This window comes from Bombina bombina, chromosome 1 (assembly GCF_027579735.1).
Source record: "Bombina bombina isolate aBomBom1 chromosome 1, aBomBom1.pri, whole genome shotgun sequence".
NCBI classification, from domain to species: domain Eukaryota; kingdom Metazoa; phylum Chordata; class Amphibia; order Anura; family Bombinatoridae; genus Bombina; species Bombina bombina.
In genome coordinates, this window is record NC_069499.1 from 517,064,526 (window position 1) to 517,082,072 (window position 17,547).

Consider the following 17,547-nt stretch of genomic DNA (forward strand, 5'->3'; position numbering starts at 1 on the left):
ATCAAGGTTTTCTTCTTCAACCTATTGCATGCATTGTTCCTGTAACAACTGCAGCTGCCTTTTGGTTTGAGGCTCTAGAAGAGGCTCTTCAGGTGGAGACCCCACTAGATGATATTCTGGACAGAATTAAGGCTCTTAAGCTAGCTAATTATTTTATTACAGACGCCGCTTTTCATCTCGCTAAGTTAGCGGCAAAGAATTCAGGTTTTGCCATTTTAGCGCATAGAGCGTTATGGCTTAAGTCCTGGTCGGCTGATGTGTCATCTAAATCCAAGCTTTTGTCCATCCCTTTCAAAGGTAAGACCCTATTCGGGCCTGCACGGAAAGAGATCATTTCAGACATCACTGGAGGGAAGGGTCATGCCCTTCCCCAAGATAAGTCGAATAAGTCAAGGACCAGACAAAATAATTTTCATTCCTTTCGAAACTTCAAGGGTGGTCCCGCTTCCTCTTCCCCTGCGGCAAAGCAAGAGGGGAATTTTGCTCAATCCAAGCCAACCTGGAGACCTAACCAGGCTTGGAACAAGGGTAAACAGGCAAAAAAGCCTGCTGCTGCCACTAAGACAGCATGAAGGGGTAGCCCCCGATCCGGGACCGGATCTAGTAGGGGGCAGACTCTCTCTCTTTGCTCAGGCCTGGGCAAGAGACGTTCGGGACTCCTGGGACATAGAAATTGTAACCCAGGGGTACCTTTTAGATTTTAAAGATTCTCCTCCAAGGGGAAGGTTCCATCTTTCTCAATTGTCTGTAAACCAGACAAAAAGAGAGGCGTTCTTACTCTGTGTAGAAGACCTCTTTACCATGGGAGTGATCTGTCCAGTTCCGAAAGCAGAACAGGGACAAGGTTTCTACTCCAATCTGTTTGTGGTTCCCAAAAAAGAGGGAACCTTCAGACCAATTCTAGATCTCAAGATTCTAAACCAATTCCTAAGAGTTCCATCCTTCAAGATGGAGACCATTCTGACTATTTTGCCAATGATCCAGGAGGGTCAATATATGAATGCGTATCCACACATTCCTATCCACAAAGATCATCACCAGTTTCTCAGGTTTGCCTTCCTGGACAGGCATTACCAGTTTGTGGCTCTTCCCTTCGGGTTGGCCACGGTGCCAAGAATCTTCACAAAGGTGCTAGGGTCCCTTCTGTCGGTCCTAAGGCTGCGGGGCATAGCAGTTTCGCCTTATCTAGACGACATCCGTATTCAAGCGTCGACTTTTCAACTAGCCAAGTCTCACACGGACTTAGTGTTGGCCTTTCTAAGATCTCATGGGTGGAAGGTGAACGTGAAAAAGAGTTCTCTTATTCCTCTCACAAGAGTTCCATTCCTGGGAACTCTGATAGATTCGGTGGACATGAAAATTTTTCTGACGGAGGTCAGGAAATCAAAGATTTTAACCACCTGCCGAGCTCTTCATTCCATTCCTCGGCCGTCAGTGGCTCAGTGTATGGAGGTAATCGGGCTTATGGTAGCGGCAATGGACATAGTTCCGTTTGCTCGCTTGCATCTCAGACCACTGCAACTATGCATGCTCAGACAGTGGAATAGGAATTATGCAGATTTATCTCCTCAGATAGATCTGGATCAAGAGACCAGAGACTCTTCTTTGGTGGTTGTCACAGGATCACCTGTCCCGGGGAATGTGTTTCCGCAGGCAAGCGTGGGTTATAGTGACGACGGACGTCAGCCTACTGGGCTGGGGTGCAGTCTGGAATTCCCTGAAAGCACAGGGTTTGTGGACTCAGGAGGAGGCCCTCCTACCAATCAATATTCTGGAATTTAGAGCGATATTCAATGCTCTTCAGGCATAGCCTCAGCTGGCTTTGGCCGGATTAGTCAGATTTCAGTCGGACAACTGACGCTTTAGTTGCCATATCCGATACTCCCTCACAATGTTCTGAAGTAGGGATGAGGGATTCTCTATCTGAGGGAGAGATTTCTGATTCAGGAAGATTACTCCCTCAGACAGATTCAGATATGACGGCATTTAAATTTAAGCTAGAACACCTCCGTTTATTTAGGGAGGTTTTAGCGACTCTGGATGATTGTGACCCTATTGTAGTTCCAGAGAAATTGTGTAAAATGGACAAATATTTAGAGGTTCCTGTGTAAAATGGACAAATATTTAGAGGTTCCTGTCTACAATGATGTTTTTCCGGTCCCTAAGAGGATTTCGGACATTGTTACTAAGGAGTGGGATAGACCAGGTATTCCGTTCGCTCCCCCTCCTGTTTTTAAGAAAATGTTTCCCATATCTGACACCATGAGGGACTCATGACAAACGGTCCCTAAGGTGGAGGGAGCTATTTCTACTTTGGCTAAGCGTACAACTATACCTATTGAAGACAGTTGTGCTTTCATAGATCCTATGGATAAAAAATTAGAGGGTCTCCTAAAGAAAATTTTTGTTCATCAAGGTTTTCTTCTTCAACCTATTGCATGCATTGTTCCTGTAACAACTGCAACTGCCTTTTGGTTTGAGGCTCTAGAAGAGGCTCTTCAGGTGGAGACCCCACTAGATGATATTCTGGACAGAATTAAGGCTCTTAAGATAGCTAATTCTTTTATTACAGGCCAGCGTGGGTTATAGTGACGACGGATGCCAGCCTACTGGGCTGGGGTGCAGTCTGGAATTCCCTGAAAGCACAGGGTTTGTGGACTCAGGAGGAGGCCCTCCTACCGATCAATATTCTGGAATTAAGAGCGATATTCAATGCTCTTCAGGCATGGCCTCAGCTGGCTTCGGCCGGATTCATCAGATTTCAGTCGGACAACATTACGACTGTAGCTTATATCAATCATCAGGGTCCTAAAGCAGTTAGGATGAATCCGTGGACTCGGTACATCTTGCAAAAGAAAACAGAATTTATGCTTATCTGATAAATTTCTTTCTTTTGCGATGTACCGAGTCCACGGCCCGCCCTGTCTATACAAGACAGATAGTATTTTTTATGTAAACTTCAGTCACCTCTGCACCTTATAGTTTCTCCTTTTCTTCCTTGGCCTTCGGTCGAATGACTGGGGGGTGGAGTTAAGGGGGAGCTATATAGACAGCTCTGCTGTGGTGCTCTCTTTGCTACTTTCTGTCAGGAAGGGCAATATCCCACAAGTTAGGATGAATTCGTGGACTCGGTACATCGCAAAAGAAAGAAATTTATCAGGTAAGCATACATTTTAAGGAGAACAGAATAGAGGGCGCCACATAGTGCAGATCATAAACAACTTCAGAACAGGTAGCGATAGGAGCTAATGAATCCTACACACAAGATGTAAAGCACTGATGTGCAATACCAGCAGTCCAGAACCACACGTTGTCCGGTAGACCAGTCTGGAATTCCCTGAAAGCACAGGGTTTGTGGACTCAGGAGGAGGCCCTCCTACCGATCAATATTCTGGAATTAAGAGCGATATTCAATGCTCTTCAGGCATGGCCTCAGCTGGCTTCGGCCGGATTCATCAGATTTCAGTCGGACAACATTACGACTGTAGCTTATATCAATCATCAGGGGGGAACAAGGAGTTCCTTGGCGATGATAGAAGTTTCCAGGATAATCCGATGGGCAGAGACTCACTTTTGCCATCTATCAGCGATCTATATCCCAGGGGTAGAGAACTGGGAGGCAGATTTTCTAAGTCGTCAGACTTTTCATCCGGGGAAGTGGGAGCTCCATCCGGAGGTGTTTGCTCAACTGATTCAGCTATGGGGCACACACGAATTGGATCTGATGGCGTCTCGTCGGAACCCCAAGCTTCCTTGTTACGGATCCAGGTCCAGGGATCCTCAGGCAGTACTGATAGATGCTCTAGCAGTACCCTGGTCGTTCAACCTGGCTTATGTGTTTCCACCTTTCCCTCTCCTTCCGCGTCTGATTGCCAGAATCAAACAGGAGAGAGCTTCGGTGATTTTGATAGCACCTGCGTAGCCACGCAGGACTTGGTATGCAGACCTGGTGGACATGTCATCTCTGCCACCATGGACTCTGCCACTGCGACAGGACCTTCTGATCCAAGGTCCGTTCACGCATCCAAATCTAATTTCTCTGCAACTGACTGCTTGGAGATTGAACGTTTGATTTTATCAAAGCGGGGTTTCTCCGAGTCGGTCATAGATACCTTGATTCAGGCTCGAAAGCCTGTCACCAGGAAAATCTATCATAAGATATGACGTAAATATTTTTTTTGGTGCGAATCCAAAGGCTACTCATGGAGTAAGATCAGGATTCCTAGGATTTTGTCCTTTCTCCAAGAAGGATTGGAGAAGGGGCTATCAGCTAGTTCCCTAAAGGGACAGGTATCTGCTTTATCAATTCTATTGCACAAGCGTCTGGCAGATGTTCCAGACGTTCGTCGTTCTGTCAGGCTTTAGTTAGAATCAAGCCTGTGTTTAAACCTGTTGCTCCGCCATGGAGTTTAAATTTAGTTCTTAATGTTCTTCAAGGGGTTCCGTTTGAACCCATGCATTCCATAGACATTAAGCTTCTATCTTGGAAAGTTCTGTTTTTAGTTGCTATCTCTTCAGCTCGAAGAGTTTCTGAGCTATCTGCTTTACAATGCGACTCGCCTTATCTTGTTTTCCATGCTGATAAGGTGGTTTTGCGTACCAAACCTGGGTTCCTCCCTAAGGTTGTTTCTAACAGGAATATCAAATCAGGAAATTGTTGTTCCTTCTCTGTGTCCTAATCCTTCTTCTAAGAAGGAACGTCTGTTGCACAACTTGGACGTGGTTCGTGCCTTGAAGTTTTATTTGCAGGCAACCAAAGATTTTCGCCAATCATCTTCTTTGTTTGTTGTCTATGCTGGAAAGCGTAGAGGTCAAAAGGCTACGGCTACCTCTCTTTCCTTTTGGCTGAAAAGCATCATCCGTTTGGCTTATGAGACTGCTGGACAGCAGCCTCCTGAAAGAATTACAGCTCACTCCACTAGAGCGGTGGCTTCCACATGGGCTTTTAAGAATGATGCTTCTGTTGAACAGATTTGTAAGGCTGCGACTTGGTCTTCACTTCATACATTTTCCAAATTTTCCAAATTTGATACTTTTGCCTCTTCAGAGGCTATTTTTGGGAGAAAGGTTTTGCAAGCAGTGGTGCCTTCCGTTTAGGTTCCTGTCTTGTCCCTCCCTTCATCCGTGTCCTAAAGCAGTTAGGATGAATCCGTGGACTCGGTACATCTTGCAAAAGAAAACAGAATTTATGCTTATCTGATAAATTTCTTTCTTTTGCGATGTACCGAGTCCACGGCCCGCCCTGTCTATACAAGACAGATAGTATTTTTTATGTAAACTTCAGTCACCTCTGCACCTTATAGTTTCTCCTTTTCTTCCTTGGCCTTCGGTCGAATGACTGGGGGGTGGAGTTAAGGGGGGAGCTATATAGACAGCTCTGCTGTGGTGCTCTCTTTGCTACTTTCTGTCAGGAAGGGCAATATCCCACAAGTTAGGATGAATTCGTGGACTCTGTACATCGCAAAAGAAAGAAATTTATCAGGTAAGCATAAATTTTAAGGAGAACAGAATAGAGGGCGCCACATAGTGCAGATCATAAACAACTTCAGAACAGGTAGCGATAGGAGCTAAAGAATCCTACTCACAAGATGTAAAGCACTGATGTGCAATACCAGCAGTCCAGAACCACACGTCGTCCGGTAGACCAGAAGGAGATGTCGCCAATGGGGGTCCTCGTCTCACCAGGGAGAGTCCAAAGATGCCCGAAGTGGAATGGTCTAGGCAAACCTATATGGTAGTGGTCAGCCAGCAGGTCCAAAGACTCTGTGCAGAGTGTCCAGATGGTCCAGTGGAAAGGTTGCAGGAACAAAAAATGATTCAGCAGCAGGTGGAGAGTTAAAAGGTTTAAAAATGTATTATAATAATAATAAAAACAACAGCAATGCGTTTCTCAGTGTAACACACTGTTTCATCAGGCTATACAAACAAACTCTCAACTGCCATATTTAAAACCAGATAGAACCAATCATGGATCGGGAAAAATTAGTATGTTGCAACCAGATTAGGGAATGTGTGAAGTTGCAACATACTAATGGTGATAATCAAAGTGTTGTTACTTAGTACGATCCACATGCATTTAATGAAACGCTTTCCATTGAATAATGGAACATACCATTATCAGTTTGTCCCAGGGTTCTCTGATTGCTAAATTTAAAAACAAAAAAAATATTTATTCATACTATCATTTATATATATAAAAATATTAGTGATCTGTTGTCCTTGGAAAATTATCAGTGTGTTCTATTTGCTTATATGATTTACAATAATGGGTTTTTACAATATATCATTTTTATTCATGTTAATCCTTCACCCCCGTCACATGTATTTTGGTATATTCTGTTATGGGTGTGTATTTTTCCCGATCCATGATTGGTTCTATCTGGTTTTAAATATTGCAGCTGAGAGTTTGTTTGTATAGCCTGATGAAACAGTGTGTTACACTGAGAAACGCGTTGCTGTTGTTTTATTATTATTATAATACATTTTTAAACCTTTTTAACTCTCCACCTGCTGCTGAATCATTTTTTGTTCCTGCAACCTTTCCACTGGACCATCTGGACACTCTGCACAGAGTCTTTGAACCTGCTGGCTGACCACTACCATATAGGTTTGCCTAGACCATTCCACTTTGGGCATCTTTAGACTCTCCCTGGTGAGACGAGGACCCCCATTGGCGACATCTCCTTCTGGTCTACCGGACGACGTGTGGTTCCAGACTGCTGGTATTGCAAATCAGTGCTTTACATCTTGTGAGTAGGATTCTTTAGCTCCTATCGCTACCTGTTGTGAAGTTGTTTATGATCTGCACTATGTCGCGCCCTCTATTCTGTTCTCCTTAGATTCTCTTACCTGTGTCGCGGCACGACACCCCAGAGGAGCGGCCTTCTACTCTGCATGTGCTTTATTTGAAACCTCCTGGAATTTTATAAGCAGGACTGTTACACCATTTTTATCATCTACTGGACTATATAGTCTGTATATCTTTTTTTTTCCTCTGCTTTTTGTCTTTTATGTTCTTTTATCTTGCATAATATTGTTGCTTCATCGAAATATCTAGATATTTTAATATATTGTTGTATCATTCGTATTTTCCAGCATCACATTTATCCGCTCCTAGGCGCCTCTTACAAGTACCCTGTTGACGCCCGCTGTCAATAAGCGTACTAGTTGTTGAAGCATAAATTTTGTTTTTTACTATGGGAGATTCTGACTGTTGAGTTGAAACAAAAAGAGGGCGCCTCATAGTGTAATATATCCTATACACGGAAATATGAAGAACGGTAAAATATGCTTACCGAACTGAGGTGCACTGTACTATGACCAGTTCTAGCTTGCAGTCTAGCTCTTAACAACGGCTAGTAAACTGTATCATGGACCACTGTGGGAGCCGGCTTGTCATCAATACGGTGTGAGTGTAGAAAAGTCAGCAGCAGCTGCAAATAAGTCCGACAACTTCCAGGAGGTATAATGTAGATAAATGCTTTATTGGATAGCAACGCGTTTCTCGACTACAACAAGACGTTTCATCAGGCAAGTTTACAAAAGCGAATAAAATGCATTACAATTATCATGATTAAATACACTTGAACAATTAAAAACGGAAGTTGTCAGAGGAAAAAGATACCAATTGAAATCCAGGTAACAAAATCAATCTGTAGGTACCCGTATGTAAAACATTAAGGTGTGCCGTCTGTTAAAGGCTGTTTTATTTGTAGAAAGAAGAAAAGGGTGCAAATAACGTTTTTTATGGAAAACATACTCAACTATAAAGAGGAACCACCTTGGGCTATGCTATCTGCGCAGATCAAAAAATATACACATTAAATAGAATAAAATAAAATATAAAACACAAACAGTCCTTAAAAACACATAATCTCGAAGAGGTTCCTTTGTAACATTTAGAACAAAACACCTTTGCATTTTTAAATTAAAAGTCAGAGAAAAACTACAAAAATAATCTGGCACTGCTAGTTAAACTAGATAAGATGTATCTGCATGATCTAGTATCAGTAACTGTTGTGTTGCCTCTGACAGTTTGTATCATTTCAATAAAATTATTTTCCACAATTATAAAAGGCGAAATAAAAAACAAGATGAAGAAATGGTGAACCTAACTAGACACTATAGAATACTGGGGAATAATAATAAAAAAAAAAAAACAATTGTAATAAATTTTTCTGTATATATACTATGAATGAAATCGTCATATAGAATATGTAATGTACGATCATATAGTGGTATTAAGATGAATGTGTGTATATTGGAAAGATGTGTATGAGTATGTAACAGCTTGTAATTAAAATGTACTCAAAAAGTATATGGTAACCAAGTAGTATGAACCTGAAAATGACTAAATGCCTCTAGATAGTGAGTAGTGGGTATATATTAATGTGTGTAAGAAAGATTGTACCTAAAATGATATAAAATAATAGTAATGATAATAATAATAACATGCTAAGAATATCCAAGTGGTAGTAACACTAATACTTATTTTCTTATAGTAGCGACTTATCATCATATCTAAATCTATTATAAAAAAGCATAAGCTTAAAATTTAAAAGAATAATTGGGTATTTATATCAATAAGTTGGAATTGTTCCATAATTGAATATATATGTGTATGCGATCTCACGATCTAGAGGCATTTAGTCCCACTACTCACTATCTAGAGGCATTTAGTCCCACTACTCACTATCTAGAGGCATTTAGTCATTTTTCAGGTTCATACTACTTGGTTACCATATACTTTTGGAGTACATTTTAATTACAAGCTGTTACATACTCATACACATCTTTCCAATATACACACATTCATCTTAATACCACTATATGATCGTACATTACATATTCTATATGACGATTTCATTCATAGTATATATACAGAAAAATGTATTACAATTGTTTTTTTTTATTTTATTATTCCCCAGTATTCGATAGTGTCTAGTTAGGTTCACCATTTCTTCATTTTGTTTTTTATTTCGCCTTTTATAATTGTGGAAAATAATTTTATTGAAATGATACAAACTGTCAGAGGCAACACAACAGTTACTGATACTAGATCATGCAGATACATCTTATCTAGTTTAACTAGCAGTGCCAGATTATTTTTGTAGTTTTTCTCTGACTTTTAATTTAAAAATGCAAAGGTGTTTTGTTCTAAATGTTACAAAGGAACCTCTTCGAGATGATCTGTTTTTAAGGACTGTTTGTGTTTTATATTTTATTTTATTCTATTTAATGTGTACATTTTTTGATCTGCGCAGATAGCATAGCCCAAGATGGTTCCTCTTTATAGTTGAGTATGTTTTCCGTAAAAAAACGTTATTTGCACCCTTTTTTTCTTTCTACAAATAAAACAGCCTTTAACAGACGGCACACCTTAATGTTTTACATACGGGTACCTAGAGATTGATTTTGTTACCTGGATTTCAATTGGTATCTTTTTCCTCTGACAACTTCCGTTTTTAATTGTTCAAGTGTATTTAATCATGATAATTGTAATGCATTTTATTCGCTTTTGTAAACTTGCCTGATGAAATAACTTGTTGTAGTTGAGAAACGCGTTGCTATCCAATAAAGCGTTTATCTACATTATACCTCCTGGAAGTTGTCGGACTTATTTGCAGCTGCTGCTGACTTTTCTACACTCACACCGTATTGATGACAAGCCGGCTCCCACAGTGGTCCGTGATACAGTTTACTAGCCGCTGTTAAGAGCTAGACTGCAAGCTAGCACTGGTCATAGTACAGTGCACCGCAGTTCGGTAAGCATATTTTACCGTTCTTCATATTTCCATGTATAGGATATATTACACTATGAGGCGCCCTCTTTTTGTTTCAACTCATTAGATCTGACTTCCCCCGGGTCAAGGGGAGCAGCCTTAGCCATCGTATATCCACTTGTTCTCTAGCAGAGAGTCTCATTACCAATTTGGATCCGAAGACTAGCCCAAAGGGATCAGACAGTAACAATCTGAACTTATATGAACATTTTATCTGTTTTATATATTATTCAATGTAGCAACTATCACAGCATCACTGGGTGTGATCTGAGATTTTACACACAGAGCGCACCTCTTGTGAGATCCCCTCCTGGGTTCTAACTATTGCTTATGAGATTCTGACTGCGCCGCCATACTCACCTGAACAGCGCATCTCCGTCACCCCCTCTGAGATAGATAGAGCAGGTCTGCTGCTCTCGCTAGCCAGGCCAGGCAGTGTCGGTGACGTCATTGGATACATTCCAAACCTCATGTCGTAGAAAGTCTGCCAAATATTAGTACCATGGTAGATGGAACGGAGAAGACTGGTAATGAGTCCCACAAGCAATGCAGCAAACTGGCACATTTTAAAAACGGAAAGTGAATTAAGATGTACATTATTTTATAATGATCTTTTGATTGCAGATAAGTTATTATTCTATTTTTTTAGGCTTAGTGTCCCTTTAACTTTATCCTTATTTTTTCAGTATTTAAACAACTAATATAATTTTAAAAAATGCATGTACAAGTTATTCTCAGTTATTTAGTGTTTAATGTCCCTTTAAATTTAATAACAAAATTACGACATGCTCAGTGGTGATTTATTAGCAGAGGTTTTTGAGAGTTGTAGTCCCAGATATTCAGTAAAAAAACCACACAAACATACACACTGCACATGCACTATACACATCACAGATTAGCAGACACATTAAGTGTGCGAACAATACATGCCAAAAACACTAGACTGTCCTCAGGTAATAAAAAAATATCTAATGATAATAATAAAAATAAAAGCTGACAAGCTGATGACCATTTTATGGACAGGTTGCATACAGCATGCTGAGTGTGCTGTGCTTGGGAATATAATAGATGTACGGCATTATGCTAATAGATTTTTTTATGTCTCAGGCGCCGCAGCATGCACATTTGTAACATTTTCTATAGAACAAATTGTGCTTACTTTAAATAAAAATTCTGTTAGCTTTAGATCTTGAAGAGGAAACAAATACACAGTATTTTCTTATCTTGATGTATTATTATGACTCATGCTTGTTGGCTTAAGGCTGAAACATTCTCTGTTTTTTTTAATAAACACTAATTACACAATTGCTGCTAGGACGGGTATCATTTGCAGTGCAGTTCAAGTTATACACCCTAAATTACACTAGGGCTGAAATCTTTTTCCTAAGGCCCTGATGATCAAAGCATTGTGGTAATGGCATTATTTTAAAAAGGGATCTGTTGTGTGATCGAGAGGCACTTTACTATACATCTCTGAAGGTGGCAATGTTTTTATGATACTGGCAACATTTTAATAGCAGCATCGTCCCTTACATTGACAGTTTAATGTAAATGATCCCGTTACACAGTATTAAATGGCAATACAATTTACATGTATCCCTAAAGGGACACTAAACACCTTGTAAGTACAAGGCATTTCTGTTGTCTTGCTATAGGATATCACATCAACCAAGTGTAAACATTTTTAAAACAAATGAACATGTTGTTTGTGGCAGATGTTTTCAATAGCCAAACTCCGCCCACTACTTGCCTTATCTGGGAGAGCCAAACTCGGCTTGCATCTTGAGAAGACAGGTCTAGTCACTCTCATTATGTTAGTATAAACTGTGTTGTGCTGAATCTAATTAGGAGAATATATGTAGCCAGGACAATCAATGACTGGATGTGAGTAGCGGGCCAGACCTCCCAACCTGTGACAATCCCACAGGATGCGGGAGATATGGATATGTGAGTAATTACCCTAAAGGAACTAAAATGTCATCATTCAGATAGAGCTGGCATTTTAAAACAACTTTCCAATTCACTTCCATTCTCAAAATGTGCACAATCTTTTTATACGCACAGTTTCCGAGGCACCAGCTCCTACTAAGCATGAGCAAGAGCTCACAGTACTGTATATACGTATATGTATTTTTTGATTGGTTGATGGCTGTCACATGATGTAAGGGGAAGGAAAATAGAACTAACATATTAGAAAAAAAATCTTCTAATTTGAAATTCAGACTGCATGCTTTTGCATTGTCATTTTATTGTTATGTTTTTTTTAATTTATGCTGGTTTATTGTGTTTAATGGTGAAATTAGTGTTCCTTTAAGGTAACTCACAATATTCATATCTCCTAACCGTAACGCATACTGTGGGATTGTCACAGGTTGGGAGGTCTGGCCTGCTACTCATATGCAGCCATTGATTGTCCCAGCTTTAAAGGGATAGGAAAACCAAAATTAAACTTGCATGATTCAGATAGAGCATGTCATTTTAAGACACTTAAATTCACTTCTATTTTCAAATGTGCTTCGTTCTCTTAGTATCCCTTGTTAAGAAATGAATACGCACATATCATACATTAGTGGGAGCTGCTGCTAATTGGTGCCTGCACACATTTGTCTCTTGTGATTGGCTAAATAGATATTTTCAGCTTCCTGTCAGTAGTGCAATGCTGTCCCTTCAGCAATGGATAACAAGAGAATGAATTGGAAAGTTGTTTAAAATGGTATGTTCTATCTGAATCATAAAAGAAAATTTTGGGGTTTACTATGAGCTCTATAGGTTCATTCATGGACCAGCCAGATACTGCTCAGACACACACACAGGCTGCCCAAATATGACCATGGTCCATCCATACTAAATACTCAGAAATAGAGCTATATATATATATATATATATATATATATATATATATATATATATATATATATATATATATATATATATATATATATATATATATATATATATATATACTGAATCTGTCATTGCTTAACCCCTTAGGCAACAGTGCATCACAAAAGAAAAAGTCCCATTAAGGCAATACTGCAATAAGAGGCATCTTCAAAACACAGGAAAAACATGAAATGGACAGATGCAGATTATAAGGCCATAACGTACTGATTATTTACTAACCATTTTTGGTTCAGCACCCTGGATAGCTCTTACTGATTGGTGGCTGCATTTAGCCACCAATTAGCAAGCACTACCCAGGTGCTGAACCAGAGATGGGCAGGCTCGTAAGTTACACTGAGATACACCCAAATGCATATCCAAGAGAAATAAATAAATAAATCAAAGGCCAGATATTCCTGTAGTTAATTACCCCAGAGACCCAGATGCCCCAAGATATGAATTAAATGATGAAATGGCTGTATCCAAAAATTAAAATCCCTTTATTGTTTAAAGTACGGGGATCAACACAAAACACAACGTTTCGGGGCAATGTTGATCCCCATACTTTAAACAATAAAGGGAGTTTAATTTTTGGATACAGCCATTTCGTCGTTTGTTACAGTATCTTTGGGTTTGGCAGTGGCTCGCGGCTGTTCCATACATTCCTGGTGTAAGTGCTGGTCTATTTTTGACCAAGATATGAATTACTCCAGGGTTTCAAGCCTCCATCTATTTTTTACCCGACTAAGGTTCCGGGAGGGGTCTTGGAAACGTTCCATAACTGTGTGGAATTAGATATCAGAAAACTGCACAGCCTCTTACCAACCCAAAGCAGCCTAAACAACCTCACTTTTTTGCAAAGAGATGCCTTAAAATCTGGATTTTTATGTTACAAACCAGATTGCCCCAGGGATTTAACACAGAGGCAGACATAATTAACATCTGGAGATAGTAGAATAAGATGTCATTATCTTGTGTGTTTTTTAGTCAGTCACATGCTCAAGGGTAAGGGAATAAATGGGGGTGAATAAATGGTGTTACTAAAAGTGGAGGTCTAGAGAAGAGAGTCCTTCTATATATGATAGCATTTTAATGTCCATTCCTTAACTACTAACTTTAAGAAATAAATACCCAGATTAAGCAATATACAGGAATACAAAATGAGATTCTCTCCATGAACCACTGAAATGGCTAGCCTACATGTGACCATTTTGTGAACCTATCGGAATAGCTGAGCACCTTTAAAGAGTTGCAGGTGTGTAACAAACTTTAGGCTTCTGATGACGGAATAAGCCAAAACGCATCAAGCCCTTTATCCTCACTTGCAAGTGTATTTTATGCAATTTTATGTCCATGCTGCAATAAAGAATTTGTGAGCGCATCTACCTGAGCACAGTTTACCTTTGAGTGTGGAGTGCCACATAGGCAGGGAGCACAGTAAGTGTCTGGGACAATGCAAAAGAGTAAACACGGGCAGCAGCTCTCCACTCACTGGGAGCAGGGGGGTGGGGAGGGGGGAGCTGCATGCAAACCAGAGAAAGGGGGGAAGTAGGGAGGGGGACGAATAGGTATAGGCCAGAAATGGGTCAAGAGAGGCAGGTAGGAAGGGATATAAGGGCTTACCTTGCTCTGCAGCAGCAGTTTCCTCACTTGCAAGTGTATTTTATGCAATTTTTATGTCAATGCTGCAATAAAGAATTTTTGAGCGCATCTACCTGAGCACAGTTTACTTTTTGCTTTTCATATGAATTACTCCAGAGTCAAATACTGCAGAGCACGTCACTTGGGCCACCATGAAATTAACCACCACTAGGTACATTTTCCTACTCACCCCAAGAAAAGTACCCTAGGGATATGAACTACTCTTCAAATGCAAATATACTAGGGGTCCCACTACCCCAAAAATTAAAAAAGTAATTGATTCTATTTCTACATAGATAAAAATACCCCAGTAGAACTATAGCATAATAGTTGCAACCAGAAAAAAGATATGTCTTAGTTATTATCCTGTCTTCTTTCCTTCCTTTGCAAAATAAACCACAAGAGAAATAAAGTTAAAGGGACATTAAACTGCTGTGAACAGCTGCTAAAGAATAGTAACTATTTGCTTTGTTATTATCTTTACAAATCAGTTCTTCTGTTTTAATAGCTTAAAGGTGCCAGATACTGAAGCTCCGCCTCTTTATACTGGGGCTGCCATCTTGGAACTCCGGTATTCTCACAGCCTGTGACATAAACTGTGCACACTCACAGATCAGTAATATTGTCCTCTTTTGTATAGCTGTATAATGTGATTCAGGTTAGTGTGCATGATATATCAGGTGAGATTTATATTTTTGCAAGTTTTCAGTTTTACATTTACGCAAGATATATTTAAAAAAACACTCAACAATAATATAGAGCAATGCAGCCACAATAAAAATGTACAGCTCCTGCTTTGTATCATACACCCTAACCAGAAGCACCTAATACAGCTGTAAAAAGGGGATAATATTACTGATCTGTGAGTGTGCACAGCTTCTGTCACAGGCTGTGGGAATACCTGAGCTGCAAGATTGTAGCCCCCAGTACAAAGAGGCGGAGCTTCAGGATCTGGCACCTTTAAGCTATTAAAACAGGAAACGGATTTGTAAAGAGCTGCAGGAACAGGATGAAATGCAATTACATTGTGAGTAGTAACCATTCTGGGGTAGTTGTGCCCAGCAGTTTAATGTCCCTTTAAGTGACCAAGGGACAGTCAAAAGATCCTCTGGAGAGTGAAATATAGTCTGATCGGAAACTATACATTACCTGCTATGAGATTGTGCCTTATTTTTTAGTGAGGAATTGTATTGAAAAGCTTGGATGCCCTATTTCAGAACTTGCCCTGGGGTCCAATGGTGTCTGACTATGCCTCTCTTGACATGACTCATCTGGTCGGCAGTTACACTATTAAACAAAGGACTCTTGCTCTTGACTATTAACCCTAAATACTCTCTTCTAATACCGTTCTCTTCACTGGTGTCACATAAACCTAAAGAGAAAAGAGTGCTAAATAGCTAAGGGCTTACAAAAAATACCTTAAAGGGACAATGTACACTAGATTGTTCTATGCATAAATGTTTTGTAGATGATCCATTTATTAGTTTTGCTTATTTTTTAATAACATTGTGCTCAGACTCATAACCAAACCCCAAATTTTTAGATGTATACTGATGTATACAGATTCCTGCTGCTCCTGTTATGTCTTTTCATATGCAGGAAGGGGGGGGGAGTGTCTGCTCTTCATGTTTTCCCAGCCCCTTCAACTGGGTGTCCTAGCCTAACATCATGAACAGTGCTAAACTGGGAGCTTCTAAGTAAGTTTTTAAAAGGTTTTACACTGGATTTTTAGATCGGTATCTGTGCATATTCTTTTTTATAGTAGTGTCTTTGACATTCAGTTATATAAACATTGGCGTATACTGTGCCTTTAACCCTTAGCTGTTTAATGCTTTTTTCACTGTTGGCAATACTTGCCGTTCTTTCTTAGCAATTTATTTCAAGCAAATAGGTGTTGAAAACGCATCAGTCTCATCCATTGATTCACTTTTTGTCTATTATAGGGTACTGTATATTGGCCTTGCCTGCAATACTGCACGCTACCTATATATCTCCTACATGGATATTGCCTGGACTGTTCTACCAATGGAAGTTCTACAAGGTAAGTAAAAGGTCAGCTCAAAAGTAATTATAAGATCTGTACCACAAATAGAAAAATGTAATTTACTCCATATAGAATACTTAAACCAAACATAAACTGTGTCTGTGCACATCTTGAGATAAAGAGGGGGTATTAGTATATTTAAAAAAACAAAAAAACAAATAGACCCTGAGAGGAGGTAAAGCATGTAGACTTGTGTATTGAAAGTGATGGTAAATTCAGTGACAGGATTACAGCATATATAAATTGATGGTTAGATAACTATACAGCATGGTGGCTTACTTAAAATATAAGTGCAGTTATTAATAACAATTAAAGTGAAGGTTAACTTTCCTTGTTTGCAATCAATAGTAAATTCTTTTGCCATAAATAATATAAGTTTCATTCATAATTTTTTTTTATGTGTCTGTAAAAAAAAGTTATCGCCGTAATAAATATTTTTTCTCCAACATAGGTGTGTCCGGTCCACGGCGTCATCCTTACTTGTGGGATATTCTCCTCCCCAACAGCAAATGGCAAAGAGCCCAGCAAAGCTGGTCACATGATCCCTCCTAGGCTCCGCCTTCCCCAGTCATTCTCTTTGCCGTTGTACAGGCAACATCTCCACGGAGATGGCTTAGAGTTTTTTAGTGTTTAACTGTAGTTTTACGTACTAAACCTGGTTTTCTTCCGAAAGTTGTTTCTAACAAAAACATTAACCAGGAGATAGTCGTGCCTTCTTTGTGTCCGAATCCAGTTTCAAAGAAGGAACGTTTGTTGCACAATTTGGATGTTGTTCGTGCTCTAAAATTCTATTTAGATGCTACAAAGGATTTTAGACAAACATCTTCCTTGTTTGTTGTTTATTCTGGTAAAAGGAGAGGTAAAAAAGCAACTTCTACCTCTCTCTCTTTTTGGATTAAAAGCATCATCAGATTGGCTTACGAGACTGCCGGACGGCAGCCTCCTGAAAGAATCACAGCTCATTCCACTAGGGCTGTGGCTTCCACATGGGCCTTCAAGAACGAGGCTTCTGTTGATCAGATATGTAAGGCAGCGACTTGGTCTTCACTGCACACTTTTACTAAATTTTACAAGTTTGATACTTTTGCTTCTTCTGAGGCTATTTTTGGGAGAAAGGTTTTGCAAGCCGTGGTGCCTTCCATCTAGGTGACCTGATTTGCTCCCTCCCTTCATCCGTGTCCTAAAGCTTTGGTATTG

The 17,547-nt window shown here is 39.8% G+C and overlaps 1 protein-coding gene across 2 annotated transcripts in view; it reads left to right on the plus strand.

Moving 5' to 3' along the window:
* Positions 1 to 17,547, plus strand: part of MFSD6 (major facilitator superfamily domain containing 6) — a 140,325-nt gene that overhangs the window by 45,100 nt on the left and 77,678 nt on the right. For both annotated transcript variants that reach the window (XM_053698617.1, XM_053698618.1), the window contains exon 3: positions 16,250 to 16,347. In XM_053698617.1, coding sequence (XP_053554592.1) covers positions 16,250 to 16,347 — 98 coding nt within the window. The remainder of the gene's footprint in view (positions 1 to 16,249; positions 16,348 to 17,547) is intronic.